Source organism: Scyliorhinus canicula, chromosome 16 (genome assembly GCF_902713615.1).
Source record: "Scyliorhinus canicula chromosome 16, sScyCan1.1, whole genome shotgun sequence".
In the NCBI taxonomy this organism is placed as follows: Eukaryota; Metazoa; Chordata; class Chondrichthyes; order Carcharhiniformes; family Scyliorhinidae; genus Scyliorhinus; species Scyliorhinus canicula.
In genome coordinates, this window is record NC_052161.1 from 36,598,885 (window position 1) to 36,617,165 (window position 18,281).

The 18,281-nt window shown below is 46.4% G+C and overlaps 1 protein-coding gene across 2 annotated transcripts in view; it reads right to left on the minus strand.

Moving 5' to 3' along the window:
* Positions 1 to 18,281, minus strand: part of LOC119979496 (carbohydrate sulfotransferase 15-like) — a 77,496-nt gene that overhangs the window by 51,786 nt on the left and 7,429 nt on the right. Inside the window, exon 2 of one of the 2 annotated variants that reach the window (XM_038821795.1) lies at positions 1,455 to 2,175. In XM_038821795.1, the coding sequence (XP_038677723.1) occupies positions 1,455 to 1,955 (501 nt within the window). In that variant the 5' untranslated portion in view covers positions 1,956 to 2,175. Of the gene's footprint in view, positions 1 to 1,454; positions 2,176 to 18,281 lie in introns of those variants that run through there. The other variant, XM_038821796.1, reaches the window with a different exon arrangement.

Sequence of the window (18,281 nt, forward strand, 5' to 3'; positions counted from 1 at the left end):
GGATGGGTGAAAAAGAGGAAAAATCTGTACAGACTGTATAGTTGATGTTAGGAAGTATGGGGTATTTATTCGCTGTAACCTGCTTTGATACATGTTTGTAATAAAATATTTTTTTTTTAAAAGGTCTCGCAAGGCATGGCGAGCCGGGTAGATCCGGTAAAGCATCTCCTGGAATCTACCGCCGTGCTGCGCTGTTTTTCGGGCTCAGCGTGGCCGGTAGATCTCACCCTCTATCTTTAAAAAAAATACTATTCCTTTTTAGACCCTTATGAAGTATATGAATCCATCTATGGAACCTGGAGCGTTGTGCTGTCTCTTGGCAATCACTAAAAGCTTTATATTTTGACAGATAGATTCTCAATGATTGATGTGAAAACTAAGATGCACTTTTCACCTTTTGAGTTTATGGCATGTTTAATTTTTCAAATCTCAAGACACAGCATATGTAAACCAAAAGAATGGTTTTTGAATCCATTGCACAATCATCACTGAAGGTTACAGCAGTAAGTATGGACATTGATAAAATACTCCATTAAATAGTATTCTGTGCTGTTGGGCTGGGATGTTTTACCAAACAATAGCCAAGATTGAAGAGCACCGACGTTATGACTGATGGCATTTCTGAAACTTTGTTCATCACTGGGCAAGTAAATTATGAATCATGGATGTATCATTTGACAGTGTCATGATTAAATATATGATCTTGTGACCACAAAATGGAAGGTAGTACTGAATTAATGAAAGAAGCAGGATTATAGGCCAAAGGGATTTCCTCATTTCATTCATATATATGTGACTATGTAAAGTAAGAAAGGCTTTGCACACCTTTCTTATCCTTTTAATACTAAGATTAACCAGTGCAACATAGACCAAAGATTGAATTTGGAACCTTCCAGTCTGCCTTCATGCCATACCGTACAACTCTGAAACATCAGGATAGCCAAGGAAGAACTGCATTAATACTCAAAATTCAATACTTCCAATAATCATGCATAACGAAATGAATCATCCTCCTCAGTATGAATGAATAACTTTAAAAACAAAATCACTACCAATATTAGATTTGACACAAGGTAAATATACCATTCTTCAACATTTAATAGTGATTGGTTGGCATACCAGTGAAATATGTTTTTTTAAGTCTGGAGCAGATGATCCTGAGTATCAACTGTGTTCCATTATAATGATTCTAACCTATTAGTTACACGCAGCAACTTGTAAAGTTGGCATGTACCATATTAGTCTAGACTCCAGCACTGAGGGCTAGATCCTTAAAGAGTGAAACCAATAATTTAATCACTAATAAATACACTAAGTGGAAAATTGTTGTGCACTATATACTTATAACTTGATAATGCATCAGAAAGTTACAAAAATACTTAAGTATTGTTTTCTGAAGATGTCATGGAAGACAGTGCAACAGATACATTATAGAAAAATGTATTTAAACTCACATGTGCCTCTTGCTTTATAAGATCCTCCCTCTCTGGCAGTCTTCTAGGTTTGAGCTGAAGTTTGGAATCGCTAGTTTCAGCGATGGTTTCTGGGGTTGCATAACTGACTCTTTCCAACCAATTAAATGGCGAGGAAAGCCTGTCAGTGTCGCTCTCAATTTCTGTAGAGTCCAATTCTGGAGATTCTTCATTATTGCTGGTTGCACTGTACTGGAACGGGGATGGAGTCAGTAGAAATTTCTGTTGGTCTCTAGTTAAAATATAAGATGCCATAACTACGCAGAGTATTATTACTCCCAAAAACAGGGTGCCATGTTTGGCTTTCCATGCAAAAATATACCCACTCCACCCGAACCTGCGCTCTGCTTTGACCTCCAGTGTTGCAAGTAATTTCATTGGCTGGTTCTCAGCTTCATAAAATAGTCGAGGAAGTTTTTGATAGCCTCTGTTGCAGGTAAATGAGGCAAATTTATTTTCTGTATGATCAGTCCCTGGACGCATGTTACTGGGTCATGTATCTTGCAGTGGTGAAGCAAAAGTACACAGCAATTGTGCATTGAATAACTACATCTTCAACTGATGCACTGGACGGAGTTCCTTTGTCACCCTAGCATTGAAAATAGTCAATCTCTGTTGATGAGTGGTTTGATGCAATCTTGTTCTTAAGCCGTGAAGACACTTGCCTGATGTCAGTTAATAGAGGTAATCCTTTAAAATCTACCTGCAGGAAGAGAGGAAAACAATGAATATAACGATACACTGAACTCTTGTGTTACTTATTGGAAAATACCAATAACCATGTTAAGTACACAATGCCAGATAAGGGTGGGAGGGCTGGTGAAACTTTCCTGGGCTCATCGGAGGCACATCCCCAAAGGTCATTGCGCCCCTGAACTCAGTTCCCCTTTCAACCCCCTTGCTGAGATCCGCTGACCCTGAATTTTACCTGGACTCCTCAGCATGATGTGACTGGCTGCAGTGCCAACAGTGGGCGTGTTCCTGGTTGGTTCTACTGGCCATCCAAACGTACCATCAGTGAGAATGGTGATTAAATACCACTACCTACCAAGAGTTTCAAGATTCTCTTGAACTCTTAAATTTGCAAATTTGCACCATGTACAACAGCTCGATTGGCTGGTATCTCTTTAGACAGGACATCCTTCACAGAAAGGGGAGTAAGTCTCGCCTCAAATCGATTGATGCTGCTCCCAGTGTTAAATTGCTGTGGGACAGCCATTGAGATTATAGGAGACCGCCTCACCCCTCACCAGCCTGGTAGGGCCCTCCCAAGCCCAAGTGTGCACTGTCAGGTACCATGGCCAGGGGCAGTGACAGGACACCGCCTGGGCAGAGCCTTCTTTCCTCCTCTCCCTGCCCGGGGCTATACTTATTTCTGTGCTCCTGGAGGGATATAATGCAATGGACTGGCCAATGCAAACTGGAGGAGCAACACCTCATCTTCCAATTAGGTACGTTACAGCCTTCCGGATTTAACATTGAGTTCAACAAATTCAGACTGCAAACTTCTCTTCCACCTTCACCCCATTTTTATTTCCATCAATGTATTTTCATTTCTTCCCTCAATCTGTTTTTCCTGCACTATTGGCCTGCCATCATTCTTAGCCATGAACACCACTATTTACATTCCTTTTGTTTTGCTGTCCATGACATCATTGTCAATCTCCACCTATCGCTGGCCTGCTACCCAGTCCCACTTCTCCACCTCCCTCCCACAACAGTATCAATCTGATCCTATTTCCAGTTCTCTCCAGCTTTGATAAAGAGTCGTCCAGTCTCGCAACGTTAGCTCCCTTCTCTCTCCACACATGCTGTCAGAACTGCTGAGATTGTCCAGTATTTTCTGTTTTTGTCTCATTTGGCCAAACCTGTTGTAAACGTCACCGACGTGACTTCACATCAACGAGGTCTGAATATTTAGTGAGGAGGGAAATCATGTGGCGGGAGACTTGTTAATAATATTTAAATAAATGGAAATCTATTCAAATTAGTAGGTGTGAACCTCGTGGCAGGGGCGGGGAAATTGAGGAAACATGATCGCTCCGGAGAGAATCGCGTTTATCTATTCCTGCGTCGCCAATCCGTGCACGGCTAGTGCCGGCTCAAAACCGTCTCTATTGAGTGAAATTTATTGCCCCCTAACCTGGAGGCAACTTCAGAGGTGATCGTCGGGAGGGAGTAGTACAGGGAAGACTGTTATGTGAAGAGGTGGGAAGGTGCAGGGTGAAGATGGCGCCATGGTTCCTATCTCCTATCAATTAAGTTTTGCTCCGGTGGGCTGGAGATAGGCCTTCTGCCTGGAAAACAATTGAGGCAGTCAATGGCCTCATCACACTCCCACTGATATTTGACTACATGGTCACAGCATATGGATTTACCACCAGGAATACCCAAGCGGATAGGTCTGGAGCCTGAGGGCGATAGTAGCGGTGCCTACTTTCTGGGCACTCTATGCCCAACAAAGCCACTTACTAGCAGGAACTGAGTGACTTAGAGTAAGAACCCCTACCCCGCCACCTCTGCTCTTCCAATTGACCAACCTCCCATCCCTTGCTGGGGCTTGCTTGTCCAGTCGGGTGAACACCCCACTCTCCTGTATCCTTGGGCTCCATTTTCGAACTCTGATACAGGCCCCTCTGCAAGTAGCAGTGCCCTAAAAGTCCAAACAGCACTGCTGGTCTTTACAGCTGCTGGCCTCCAGGGGGTGAGATATCCCATTGTACCAGGATTTCCAGGATGGATTTGCCTCACAGGAGCTGAGAAGACTGACAGTGAGCAGGTAAGTAAACGAGTGGAACATAATCCTATCGGGCTTGCCGCAAATGGCAGTGGTAGGGTTGTCACATGTTTTTGCCTAGTGGATGGGCCCCTGGACATGATCATTAAAATGCACCCATTCCTTCTCTTCTTTCTCCTTGATGCCACATGTTGAGTATTTCCAGCATTTTCTGTTTTTCGTTCAGAATTCCGGCGTTTGCAATGGGGTGAATTCCCCACCTCCCCGGCCGTGTGCTCCTCAGTGGCGTGCTGCCACTGTCAGTGGGAATTCTCCCTTCCTCCCGCCAGCCAATGGGATTTCCACAAATACTCATGCACACCCCATGCTCCTGGAAACCCCGCAGGCGGGGGTGCGCTGCCGGCAGAACGGAGAATCCCACCAACAGAGAGTTCACCCCAATATTTTGCTTTTGATTTTAAAGTATGAGACAGGAGGTACAATCACATATAAAATTTACATAATATTACAGGAGGTGATCTCCTGTCTCTCTGTTCTCAGTGATTGTGTTGTTTTATAAGGATAGGCACATTACAGCATGCAAAGCACAATGTTGTGATGCTTACGTATAGGCGGGTATCTAATTGTCAAACTGTAGTTAAGCAGACGCTGACTGGAGTTCATTCAGAAGTTAGTTGCTATTTAGGGTGGAGATCAGAACCTTGGCTTTGTTTACACTAAAAGTCAATTAAGGAAGTGTAGACAGTGTGGTCAAATTTTACTGCCTTCGTCTCTGGCGCAGCAATGGGACTATTTTCAGGCCGTCAACCCGACCTCCCAAATAGCAGGTTTTCCAATTGCTCTTTGCCAAAAGCAAACCAATCAGGAAACTACTTTCCAACTCATCGTCAGTCTTCTCGCCTCCCGTCAGGCAAATCCATCCTGGAATTCCTGATACAATGGGATATCTCACACCCTGATTAATTGGAGAGGGTGGGCAGAATGGTGCAATTATTTTGTCAGAGGAAGGATTTCTCTTTCGAGGGCCCATGGCAAGTTTCAGAAAATTCCAGCAGCACTTGGGTCTTTCCGGGCTGCAACAGCACTCTCAGGACTGGGAAGGCTGCCTCCTGGTTCTCTAGCTCCTACCCGGAGGTCCAGCAGTGAGGTGAGCTCACCCAAGGACGGGAGGAAGAGGACAGCCTTGTCAACCAAGCAGGCCTGATTGGAAATGGCCGAGAAAATCAGCAGCCAGAGTATGTTCCCTCCAATCAAGGACCCAGAACCTCAGGAAGGCAAGGCAGATGAGTGGTTAACACCTTCAGGTGTCACACTCTCCCTTCCCTCGTGTTTGTTTGCACAATAAGCCTCAGTTCAAGACATCTTCCAGCAGCACTCATTCCTCTCCCTGCAGTCACCTCACATTCCCATCTCACCCTTGCCTTCAGCCTGCCACCCTCTGCCACCCATGCCTCAAAGTGAACCTCCACAGTTCTTTCCTCCTCTGCATGAAAGCCACTACAGCAGTAAAACCCATCTGTTTTCTCCCGTTACTGGGGAATTGAGCACACAACTTGGATTGAGACAGAACAAAGAGTGGAAGGAATTTTGGATCTCCATCATGGGATACTGTCAGTGAATGAAAATGCGTGCCCACCGAGCCACCTGGGGAGGGTTGTGTTCTGTGAGGATGCAGATGTCAACAATGAACTGTCATGGCAGCCGGGGCCTCCTGAAGCACTGGTACTCAGACATAATAGGATAACAGGTCATTTTGCCTCCTCCCAGATGAATCTCAATGTCCACTCCCTCTGTCCTGTAGCACAGGCTGCAGCTGAGGAGAAGGCAGCTGCGGCTGTTGGTGGAGCAGCTGCAGTGGAGAACCTATGCCATTGATTCACAGAAGAGGGCCAATGGGTCTCTTTCTGTGCTGTTAAACTGCATGACTATGACAGTGTAATTCTAAGAGGGGGACAGCAGAGCTGTACAAGTTGCTCCCCATGCCGTGGTGAGGGTTGGCAGCCAGACAGTACAGCTGAAGGTGGGTGGATAAGTGAAATGCCAGGTAGTGAAAGTGTTCACTGAGAGAAGGAGTGCTTTACACAGCAACCTCTCACCTGACCAGGACTGGGACTCTTCAGTACAACTAATTAAAACCTTCCCAACCTGTCAGTGTTACTGAGGCAATCACTCTCACTGCACACTCGCTTCTCCAACCTGCTGATTGCAGATAGTGTGGGACTCCTGTGCTGTTTTGAAAGAGCAGATCCGTGCACAAAACTGCTCACAACTGCCTCCAGCACTTCCTGCTGCAGCTGCGGGGATTCCCCAAGACACTCAACACACCTGGGAAAGCTGGAATGGGGTGGGAACATGTCAGCTTCCCAACCCAATGATATTTTTGGAATTTTCCCTTCCCTCAACCCACCTCTCCTGCTCTGTGAAAATCCTATCCTGTCATTCAGTTATATAAAATTCCTTGGTTATTCCAAAAGTTCTGCCTTTTTGTGCTCCACTGCCGCACTCAGGAGACATGATAAAATTTCAGTAGACAATGGGTGTTTTCCATTTGAAATGAGGGACAAGGTGGGGATTTTCCGCTCCCATTTTCAGAGGGGAAGGGGGAGAGAAAGGAGGAGGCCAATCAAGTGGGGATCTCAAAACGGGTTTTACGTGGGTGGGAATCCCCGATTGAATGTGCATTCTCCCCCCCCCCCCCCCCCTCCCCCTCACAGCAAATGACGTGCCAGGATTCCCATTTGTAGTCATTTCAATGTCATTTTAAGGCCTTTACATCTGATAGCCCCCCCTCCAATATTAAGTTGGCCATTTACGTTGGCGTGAAGGTACACCAGTGTGAATCAAGACAGGTCCCCCATGATGTGCACCTGGTGAGCAGACCCCGCCAGAGGCGCACAGGTAAGTACAGAACCCGAAGGAAAGAGGGTCATTCCCGGGCATTGAATGCCAGCACTGTTAAGGCTATATTATGTGGGTGAGAGGGGGGTGTTGCATTGCGGGGGGGGGGGGGGGGGGGGGGGGGGGGGGGGTCCATGGTGGGGGCGGGGTGCGGTGTCTACTTGGGTTGGGAAGGGGGGGGCACTGGTTTCAATTTTTATTTATGTACATCCTTTAAAAAGTTTAGAAACCAAAGTTGCAGGTGTTCTGGGCCCTGCCCGCATGATGTCGTTGGACCCACCCCTTTCATTTGTTTGGATAAAGCATTTAAAATACGGCGTGAAAACCCAGTGGTAATGCCGGCGGGCTACCGTCTGATTTTCTGACAAGAGGTAGATGTCTATGTAACCTTGTGAGAGAGGTAATGAGCGAGCACGAGAGACGACATGGAAGAGGTATCTCTCTAACTGGCCTTTAGTTAGCTACAAGCGCCTTAAGTGAAATATCACAGGTGGGATTCTTTGGTCTCCCAGCCACGTGTTTATCGGCGATGAGAGGTGGTGGGCTGTTTGCTGCAGATGGGATTCTCTGCTCCCACCATTGTCAATGGAAATTCCCTTTGAAGCCAGCCCATGCCACCCAGAAACCAATGGGCGGGGGTGCACTGCCGGCGGGAGCAGAGAATCCCACCGCCAGCAAATGGCTGGAAATTCCAAAATAGCCATGAAATGAAAATCGCTTATTGTCACGAGTAGGCTTCAATGAAGTTACTGTGAAAAGCCCCTAGTCGCCACATTCCAACACCCGTCCGGGGAGGCTGGTACAGGAATCGAACCGTGCTGCTGGCCTGCTTGGTCTGCTTTAAAAGCCAGCGATTTAGCCTTGTGAGCTAAACCAGCCCCATGGATATGACCACATGAGATATGCTAGTTGTATTTAACAAAAATAACCCGTGAAGTCATTACCTACACATATCTACAAACTGTAGCTTTGTTAGCTGATCACATAACACTTACATAGCAAAAATTGTGATTATTAAACCAAAACCATTGTTTCAATGGCCTAGAATATTGTCTCATCCAATCCGAAGAAAAGGCAAAGTAGATCAGTAACTGGTCAGAGTAATCCTTCTAACTCCACTCACAACAACTCAAAATAATGTGTGGCAAATGGCAACAAATTAAAGACAGCAAACAAATTATTTTGGAGGGGGGTTGGGTTTTGTACCGGCACTGAGGGGTGGGGCCTAAACTCAGCAAGCTCGGCGACACAGAAAGCGGGGTGACATTTTTAAAGAGTGCACTGATCTCAAAGTGTCAGTCAAAGCACCACCACCACCATTCTCTCAAACATCAACCCCCTCTCCCAACCCCCTCCCCACATCCCTCAAGGATCACTGGAATCAAGGCCCTCCCAAAAGGTTTCACATCAGTCCCCGCCCACTTCTCACTGGCATCAATCCCTCCTCCCCCCAATTGTTGTACCAGCGGCCCCCCTCCCAATTGAGCAAATCTCTGATATGGGGTCATCAAATGCCCCCTTCATGCCTCCCCCTTTCATGCCACACCCCTCTCAGCCCCCAACCCTTGGCAGTGCCAACCTAGCACTGTCCCCTGGCACCAATTGGGACTACAGGGGGCCATGGTACTGGCCTGTCATGTCCCATACCATCCGGGGGCTTCAATGTCCTCAGAGCCCCCTGATGTGGCCATGCGTCTGGTTTCCACCACAGGGATTCTCCAAGGAAATGGCTTTGGGCGTGATTTAACATGCAAAAATCAGTCCCGTTTTGGCCACATCGGGGTCGTTGTCGGCGCCTGCACTATATGAGGTGAGTGTTATAACAGTAGCTTCTTTCACTTGTCCCTGTCTGGACTGCTCTCTAACTTTCAGACAGTGATCTCTTTTCTGTAAGGTCTGTTGGGGGGGTTCCTTGAGTTAGGGGGTGACGGGGGGACAGGACAGGGGGGGTCATTTAGTTAGGGGTTCTCTGGGGATTGGAAGTGGTCTCTTTAGGGGTCTCTGGGGATAGGGGTCCCTTTATTTAGGGGATCTCTGGGGTGACGGGTCCCTTTATTTAGGGGGTCTCTGGGGGTTGCTTCATTTAAGGGGTCTCTGTTGGTGTCCATTTAGGTGGTCTCTGGGGGGAAGGGTCCCTTTATTTCAGAGGTCTCTGGGGGGGAGGGGTCCCTTTATTTAGGGGGTCTCTGGGGGAAGGGGTCCCCTCATTTGGGGGGGTCTCGGGGGGATGCCACGTGGAAGTGCAGTGGGCAGTTCTGAAATTGTTTGGAGGGGGAGGCCCTCGGGTGGACTTTGTGGGCCACTCCCTTAAGGGGTTACCCACTTGCCCACAGCAGGGTCCACCACGTCAGGGCCACTCTGGTAAACACCAGTAATGACCCCCGTCCGTGATCCCCGGCCCAGAGGACCGGAGATTCATGCGGGCTCAGAGATATTGGTGCCCAGTCCACTAAGTGGGTGAAAATGGGCCATTCAAACCCATTTGCATTCTCCGGCTGGCACTCGGGCATGAACCCCGATCTGGGCCCACCAGCTGGGAGGGGTGGGGGGCGGGGGGGGGCAGAGCATCGGAAACGGATCGGCGCCCAATTCACTGCCACATAGGGAACCCCGCAGCAGAGAATCCAAGCCCTTGTTTTGCTGTTTTGACGAGTTACATCAACTGCTGTGGAACATTTTATTTCTATGTCTCGAGTTGCCGCATGTCCAATTCACATATCGACACTTTGAAGAAAGGAGCAGCATTGAGACAACTACAACATGTTGTACTTCAACAAAAAGGCCCGCAAGCCATTGAATGCTTTACAAAGCTTTGCTTCTCTATTGAAAAACAGTGCCATGCTTGTCCTGCTTCATAAGAGTTCACAACTTTTAAATCAGCTAAATGTTTTATAAATCTCAAATAAATTTATCTTAAGGACAGTACATTGCCACTAAATTGAAGCATCTGACTCAGCAACCGTTTTTTTCCATCATGCTCCTGAAGTGAGACAGATTTTAAGCCATCACCTTAACATGAACTAAGCATGTGCCTCAGTATTTTGTCTGCCCAAATCCTTTCACGTAGATGCCGCTGTTGCATTGCAAAAAAGGAGTAATTGAACTACCTACTTTCAGCGCAGTCACCCTATTCTTCAAAGTAATTTATTTCTCTGCAGGTGGATGGGTCAGGCTCAATAATTCAAGATGGAAAATCAGAGGGGCATATGCAATATTTCAGGATTTTTAAATATGATAGGGAAGCCAATGTGAAACAGAGTCCGGTGTGGAACGTGTTTAGTCGGATGTTTCCCGTCACTCGCAGTGCCAAGAAAGAACACGCTATCCAACGGGACTCTGTTGCAATCCAAGGTTTCAGCAGGGAATGCCTTGCACCACACTCCTGTGTGCAGGAGGCAATCGAGACGCCATTTATAAATGGCGCTCCGATATCCCCCCTCCACACCCCCCCCCCCCCCCCCCCCGCCACACGATAAGGGGGTTTCTCCCCCCCCCCCACACCCTATCTCACAAGGCAGGGTCCCCCAGGACCGATCCCCAGTTCAGGCACAATGCCAGCCAGGCACCTTGGCATTGTCAGCCTCCCCGACATCCAGGTGGCACAGCCAGGGTGCCAGGCTGGCAGTGCCCCACTGGCAGTTCCAAGGTGCCAGTTTGGCATTGTGCCTGCGCTGGGGATCGGGTTTTGTGGGGACCAGTACGGAACAGCGCACACCTAAGGTCTCCGAGGTGATGGGGTTAGACCCCAACGCCTCGGGTAGAAGTGAGATTAGAGTGAGAGTAGCAACTCATTAATATGCAGATTTACCAAATACTGATCCCGCCCACAATGGCGGGGTCCAGAGCACATCTCGCAAAATCCCATTCGATCTCGCGAGGTGTGCCAGCTGGGTAGATTCTGGAAGAAGCCTCTCCAAGCAGCTTTGCGCCCCATTCAGCCAGTAGATCGCACCCAAAGAGTCTGGAACGAATGTCCTGAGAGAGTGGTGGATAGAAGTTTGATCGAGCTATTCACAATGGCATTTTATTGCTGAAGGAAAGTAAAGAATGTGCAAGGTCACGGGGGTGAGGCAGTGGAGTGGGATTCAATAGAGTGCTTTTTCAGTGTAGACCCGATGGGATGAATGGCCTCCTGCACTGTAAAGATTCTGTGCAATATTATGCGATTACCCCTTCCTCTTCTATATTATACCCAAACCACTTACCGGCTCATTGACAAGCAAGCAGTGAAGACTCTTTAAATCAGTTAGACACAGACATGGTCGGGTGAGTGATTTTAAAATCCTCATCCTTGTTTTCAAATCCCTCCATAATCTCCTCCTGCCCTACAACCCTCCAAGATTTCAATGCTCATCCAATCTTATCTCAACCCCATTCTACTGTCTTCTCCCCATAACCCCTGATCCCCTTATTAATCAAGAACCTATCTATCTCTCTTAAAGACACTCAGTTATTTTGCCTCCACAGCCTTCTGCAGCAAAGAGTTCCACAGATTCACCGCCCTCTGGCTGAAGAAATTCCTCCTCATCTCAGTTTTAAAGGATTATCCCTTCAGTCTGAGGCTGTGCCCTCGGGTTCTAGTTTTTCTTACAAGTGGAAACATCCTCTCCATGTCCACTCTATCCAGACCTCTCAGCATCCTGTAAGTTTCAATAAGATTCCCCCCCTCATCCTTCTGAACTCCAACGAGTACAGAGCCAGAGTCCTCAACCGTTCCTCATATGACAAACTCTTCATTCCAAGGGTCATTCTTGTGAACCTCCTCTGGACCTTTTCCAAGGCCAGCATATCCTTCCTTCGCTAGGGCCCCAAAACTGATCACAATACTCCAAATGGGGTCTGTCCAGAGTATTATACAGCCTCAGAAGTGCATCCATGCTCTTGTATTCTATATATTTTAATGCTGGGCAGTTGGATCAAGTCACAGGACTAAACAGAATACCAAAGAGTATGCCAAAAGAATACCAAACATCCCAACAACAACAAAAAATCTAGAAAGGAGGAAGTCCTTTTTTTTAAAAATGGCAGTGTTCATCACCTTTGCTAACTCTCAAATAAGAAAGAAAAACTTCCATTTACATCATCGCTGTTACGATCTCTATTTAATAGTCAATGAAGTAGAAAATATGCTCTATAATTAAGACCACATTTAAACAAACAGCAATGGAAGAATTTGTTTCCAAGGTGTTGATTGGGGGAAGTTTGACTTCAGACAAACCATTCCCCTGCACCTCGGAATTAGAGTCGGACATGTCGGACAGTTCCACAGTATTACCTCGAGGGGATTGAGGGCACATGTGAGAAGTGAGGGGCAGGAGTGTTGCCTGGGGCACAGAGGTGGTTATTCACCTGAACAATTTGAAGGACGTTGTTTATCTTCTTCTGGCATTGCATGCTGGTCCTCTTGATGATGCTGCCAACACTCACAGCCAGTGTCACCTCCTCCCAGGCCTCATTCAGGATCACAGGCTTGAGTCTCTGCCCCACCCTGCAGAAGATGATATCCCTCCTCCCCTCAACGTCATCCAGCGAATGAAAGCATTCAGTGCCTTTGGGCAGGTCTTTCAGTAGCCATCTTCTTGGCTGGTCAGGCTCTGAACACAAATCCCGACCCCAGTGAAACAGACATCTGCGGGGCCAAGTCTCGGGTGGGCTGGAAGTGGGCTGCATGCTGGCCATTCTGCATGACATGAATTGCTCCTCGCCGGTGCTCCTAGCTGCAGCGTGCAGTTATCGCAATGTATCACCCCCTCAGAGGGTGACAAATCTATGGAACTCTCAATCACTGAAGGCTTTGGAGGCCAAATCACTGAATATATATTTAAGAAAATAGATAGATTTCTAGACTCTAAAATGTGTCCAGGGGTGTGGGGAAAGTGCAGGAGTATGGCATTGAGGTAGAGGATCAGTTATGATCAAGTTGAATGGCGAGGCAGGCTCAAAGAGCCAAATGGGCCACTTCTGCTCCTATTTCCTCTGCTTCTATAATTTACTCTTCTATGTGAAAATCAGGTCAAAAGTTATTTTGTGGTATTTTTAGTGTAAACAGTGCCTAGAGATTCTGAGAGTATTCCTCAACAAGCCACAGTCTCTTGTATGTAATTTTCCATAAGAACTGCATAAGGTAGGAAAGAAACTTTCTCATTCATTAAAATGGGAAGAATGCCTGATTTTCTCTCCAATTAACAAATCCATAAAACCACATTCTTTCACAATTACATAATCCCAAGACTCAACTTCCCGAGTTACTGTTATTGGGCTATAATTACAGTATAACAGTGCTGATGAGGGACTTGCACAATTATATCCTTTATATTGCATGGCGGTCTCTAATGGCAACAGTGGTTTGAGAAAATGAGAAATAAAGGAAAGCTTTGCCGTTCGGAAGCATCCCTGTCGATCAGTAGCAGGCCCTCGGCTTGCTGAATTCCTTTGATGGGTAGTCCCATCTCCCATTGCCAGCATCACCAGCTTGACACCAACTTCTGATCTCTCATCTCACCAATAGTTTGCCAGCGCCCTTTCACCATTGCTTCCAGAAAGTGACCATATACAAATCCTCTACATATAATATATAGGTTTTCCCATTATGCAAAGTATATACATTTAGGTAACGTCTTTCACAACCCCAGCACATTGGCTCACAGCCAATGAGGGGCTTTTGAAATGTCGAGTATATTGTGAGGTAAATGGGGCAGCCATAAACTAACAAACTCCTCCCCCTGCCCCGCAGAGTAGGAAGAGGAAGTTAGGAATGTGAACCAACTTGATTAATAAGCTGATTCAGTCATGTCAAACTAGCGTGAGTGAGAACGGTGGAGAGAAAAGCAGCTGAGCTGGAGTGGGACATTTCAAAGTGGCACTGTCCCCAAGAGTGAAGGGAGTTCGCCATTTTTATTTAAATATGATTGAGAAACAATGCACCTGAGAGTGACGTAAAATAACAATTTATCATTACTCCCTATTTATAAGTGAATTGTATCTCTTCCTCTCTACTTGTGTGTAAATTCACGTAGCTCTGTCCAATACAGTTCCTTCCGACTATTAAAATGTTTCTAGTTTCTGCAGAAATTTTGCTGTTCCTTAAATTCGCCCCATTACAGGCATTCCTGATGAATTACGCAGCTGTTAACTGGAATTTTGCTATTTATGGGATCTTGCTATTGCGTGTCCACATAACAAATACTGCACTCCACAAAATAATCCAAGTTCTTTGAGACATTTTGACACATTCCATGGGCGGCATGGTAGCACAGTGGTTAGCACTGTTGCTTCACAGTGCCAGGGTCCCAGATTCGATTTCTGGCTTGGGTCAGAAACACATATATATAGACAAATTCAAAGATGCCAGACAATGCTTAGAATGCGAGCATTTGCAGGTAATTAAGTCGTTACAGATCCAGAGATAGGGATAACCCCAGGTTAAAGAGGTGTGAATTGTCTCAAGCCATAACAGTTGGTAGGATTTCGCAAGCCCAGGCCAGATGGTGGGGGATGAATGTAATGAGACATGAATCCCAGGTCCCAGTTGAGACCGCACTCATGTGTGCGGAACTTGGCTATATGTTTCTGCTTTGACAATACTGCATTGTCGCGCGTCCTGAAGGCTGCCTTGGAGAACACTTACCCGGAGATCAGAGGCTGAATGCCCTTGACTGCTGAAGTGTTCACCGACTGGAAGGGAACATTCCTGCCTGGTGATTATTTCGCGATATCCATTCATTCGTTGTCGCAGTGTCTGCATGGTTTCGCCAATGTACCACGCTTCGGAACATCCTTTCCTGCAGTGTATGAGGTAGACAAAGTTGGCCGAGTCGCACGAGTATGTACCGTGTACCTGGCGGGTGGTGTTCTCATGTGTAGGGGCAGCAGGGTAGCATGGTGGTTAGCATAAATGCTTCACAGCTCCAGGGTCCCAGGTTCGATTCCCGGCTGGGTCACTGTCTGTGTGGAGTCTGCACGTCCTCCCCCTGTGTGCGTGGGTTTCCTCCGGGTGCTCCGGTTTCCTCCCATAGTCCAAAGATGTGCGGGTTAGGTGGATTGGCCATGCTAAATTGCCCGTAGTGTCCTAATAATAGTAAGGTTAAGGGGGGGGGGGGGCGTTGTTGGGTTACGGGTATAGGGTGGATACGTGGGTTTGAGTAGGGTGATCATGGCTCGGCACAACATTGAGGGCCGAAGGGCCTGTTCTGTGCTGTACTGTTCTATGTTCTATGTGTAATGGTGGTATCCATGTCGATAATCTGGCACGTCTTGCAGAGTTTGCCATGGCATGGTCGTGTGGTGTCGTGGTCACTGTTCTGAAGGCTGGGTAGTTTGCTGCAAACAAGGTTGTGTGGTTGTTTGAAGGCATCTCCACATCACGGAAAGTATTATTGGCAGTGCTTGTTTAGCAATAGCCTGCTCACTGACGCTCAAAGCAACATTTGACCAATTTTGACATCAAGAAGCCCTAGCAAAACTGAAGTCAATGGAAATTGGGGGAAAGTTCTCCATTGGCACAAAGGAAGATGGATGTGGTTGTTGGAGGCCAATTATCTCAGTCCCATGACATCATTGCCGGGGTATCCTAGGCCCAACCATCTTCAGCTGTTGCATTCATGACCTTTCCTCCATCATAAGGTCAGAAGTGGGAATGTTCGCAGCTGATTGCACAATGTTCAGCACCATTTACAACCCCTCAGATACTGAAACAGTCTGTGCCCATAAACAGCAAGAACTAGACAATATTCAGGCTTGGGTTGAAAAGCGGCAAGTAACATTTATGCCACGGTAGTACCAGGCAGTGACCACCTTCAACAAGAGATAATCGAACCTTCTCCCTTTGAAATTTAGAACAAGATCCTAAGAGTTTCCATTGACCAGAAACAGAACTGGACCAAGCATATGAATACTGTGGCTACACGAGCAGGTCAGAGACTGGAAATTCTGCAGAAAGTAACCCATCTCCTGACTCGCAAAAGCCTGTCCACCATCTACAAGACACAAGTCAGGAGTGTGATCAAATACTATCCCACTTACTTTGATGAGTGCAGCTCCAATAACACTTCAGAAGCTCAACATTATCGAGGACAAAGCAGACTGATTGATTGGCACGCCATCCACCAGCTTAAATATTCACTCCCTCCACCACTGATGCACAGCAGCAGCACTGTATACCATTTACAAAATGCACTGCAGCAATTCACCAAGGTCCTGCGACAGAACCTTCCAAACCTATGACCTCTATCACGTAGAAGGACAAGGGAAGCAGATACATGGGAACACCATCACCTGCAAATTCCCTTCCACATCACACCCCACCCTGCCTCGGAACTATATTGTCGTCCTTTCGCTGCTGCTGTGTCAAAATCCTGGAACTCCCTTCCTAACAGCACTGTGGGTCTTCCTGCAACATATGGGCTGCAGCAGCTAAAGAAGTCAGCTCACCATCATCTCATCAAGGGCAATGAGGGATGGGCAATAAATGTCAGCCTAGCCAGGGATGCCCACATCCCATGAACAAATATTTTAAAAGTCATTTGGTACAATGTACCACGAACCACTTCTTTCTTTTGATCCAATAGCTAACATTCATGGCAAGATAAAGCATCCCATAATCAGTCTATGGAACACAGTGGAATGCTTTATGGAAGCTGCACACCAGAATTCCAAATTTTCAACGTTCATGCTCGTATTTTACATTAAATGTAGAAAAACTAATCCAAACAAAACACATGTGATCCCACAGCTAAAAGCTTAACAACTCACCCAGCTGTACCAGATAGCACCAATTAACAGTGGCATAGTGATAATTTTCAGGAATTGTAATTCAGAGTCCTGGACTAGTGCTGCAGGAACAGTTGAGATCCCACAATGGCAGCTAGTGAAACTAAATTAATTAACAGATGTCATCAAAAATAGGTATGGAATTAAAAATGATCATGAAACTAAAACTTTTGAAAAACCCATTTGATTTCACTAATGCCGTTTGAGAGAGGACGGCTGCCGTTCTTACCTGGTCTGGCCTACAGCTGTCACTTTAACGCCCTTTGAAATGGCCTGGCATCCCAATAGTTGTATCAAACCGTGAGAAAAAAGTCAATACTGTGGGTAACACCGACACCACATGGACTGCATCACTAAGAAGGTGGCTCGCCACTATCTTCTGCACCTCTCACTTTTATTTAATTGGCTTCAACCCTCAAAAACGTCCACCAAGTTAGCTGGGCCCAATTTGCCCTGAACAAATCTATTATGGCTTTCCTTAATCAATCCACATTTGTCCAAGTGACTTCATTTTTTTTCCAGATCATCATTTCTCAAAGCTTTCCAACACTGCTTTGAAAATGTTTTTGCTGAGTTTATCTCTAAACCCTTTGGGTACGGGTGTAAAATATATAATTCTCCCATCCTCTGACACACCCCGCTATCCAAGGAGGATTGAAAGATCATGGCCAGCACCTCCATACTTTCCACCCTTACTTCCCTCAATACCTTCTGACGCATCACATCTGATCCTGGTGACTTGTCAACTTTAGGTTTAGCCAGCCTTTACATTTCTTCTTTACCAATTTTGAACTCATCCATTGTCTCACCTACCTCCTCTTGTACTATGATTTGGAATTCGTCTTTACCAAGGAACAAGATGCTACCATAGTAGTCATTTCGTACCTTGTCATTACTATGTCACTGTGTAATTCTCCTCTGGGTCCCAATCAGTCCGATTTATCCTGTCACTTGTATCATTTATATTGCAAGAGAATATTTTTGTATTCATTTGTGTTAGCTGCCAGTCTCTTTTCATGCTCTCCCTTTGCTTGTCTTATTTCTTCTTTAACATCCCCTCTGAAATTCCTATGTCGAGCCTGGCTGCCACTTATATTATCCACCTGACGTGTCATATAAACCCCTTTTTCTGCTTCATTTCACTCTATTTCTTTTGTCATCTAGGGTGCTCTGGCTTTGCATGCCCTATTTTTCCTCCTCATGAGAATGTGTCTCGACTGTACTAAAGTCCCTCCTCTTTAAAGAACATAGAACTTTACAGCACAGTAAAGGCCCTTCGGCCCTCGATGTTGCACCGACCTGTGAAACCACTCTAAAGCCCATCTACACTATTACCTTATCATCCATATGTCTATCCAATGACCATTTGAATGCCCTTAGTGTTGGCGAGTCCACTACTGTTGCAG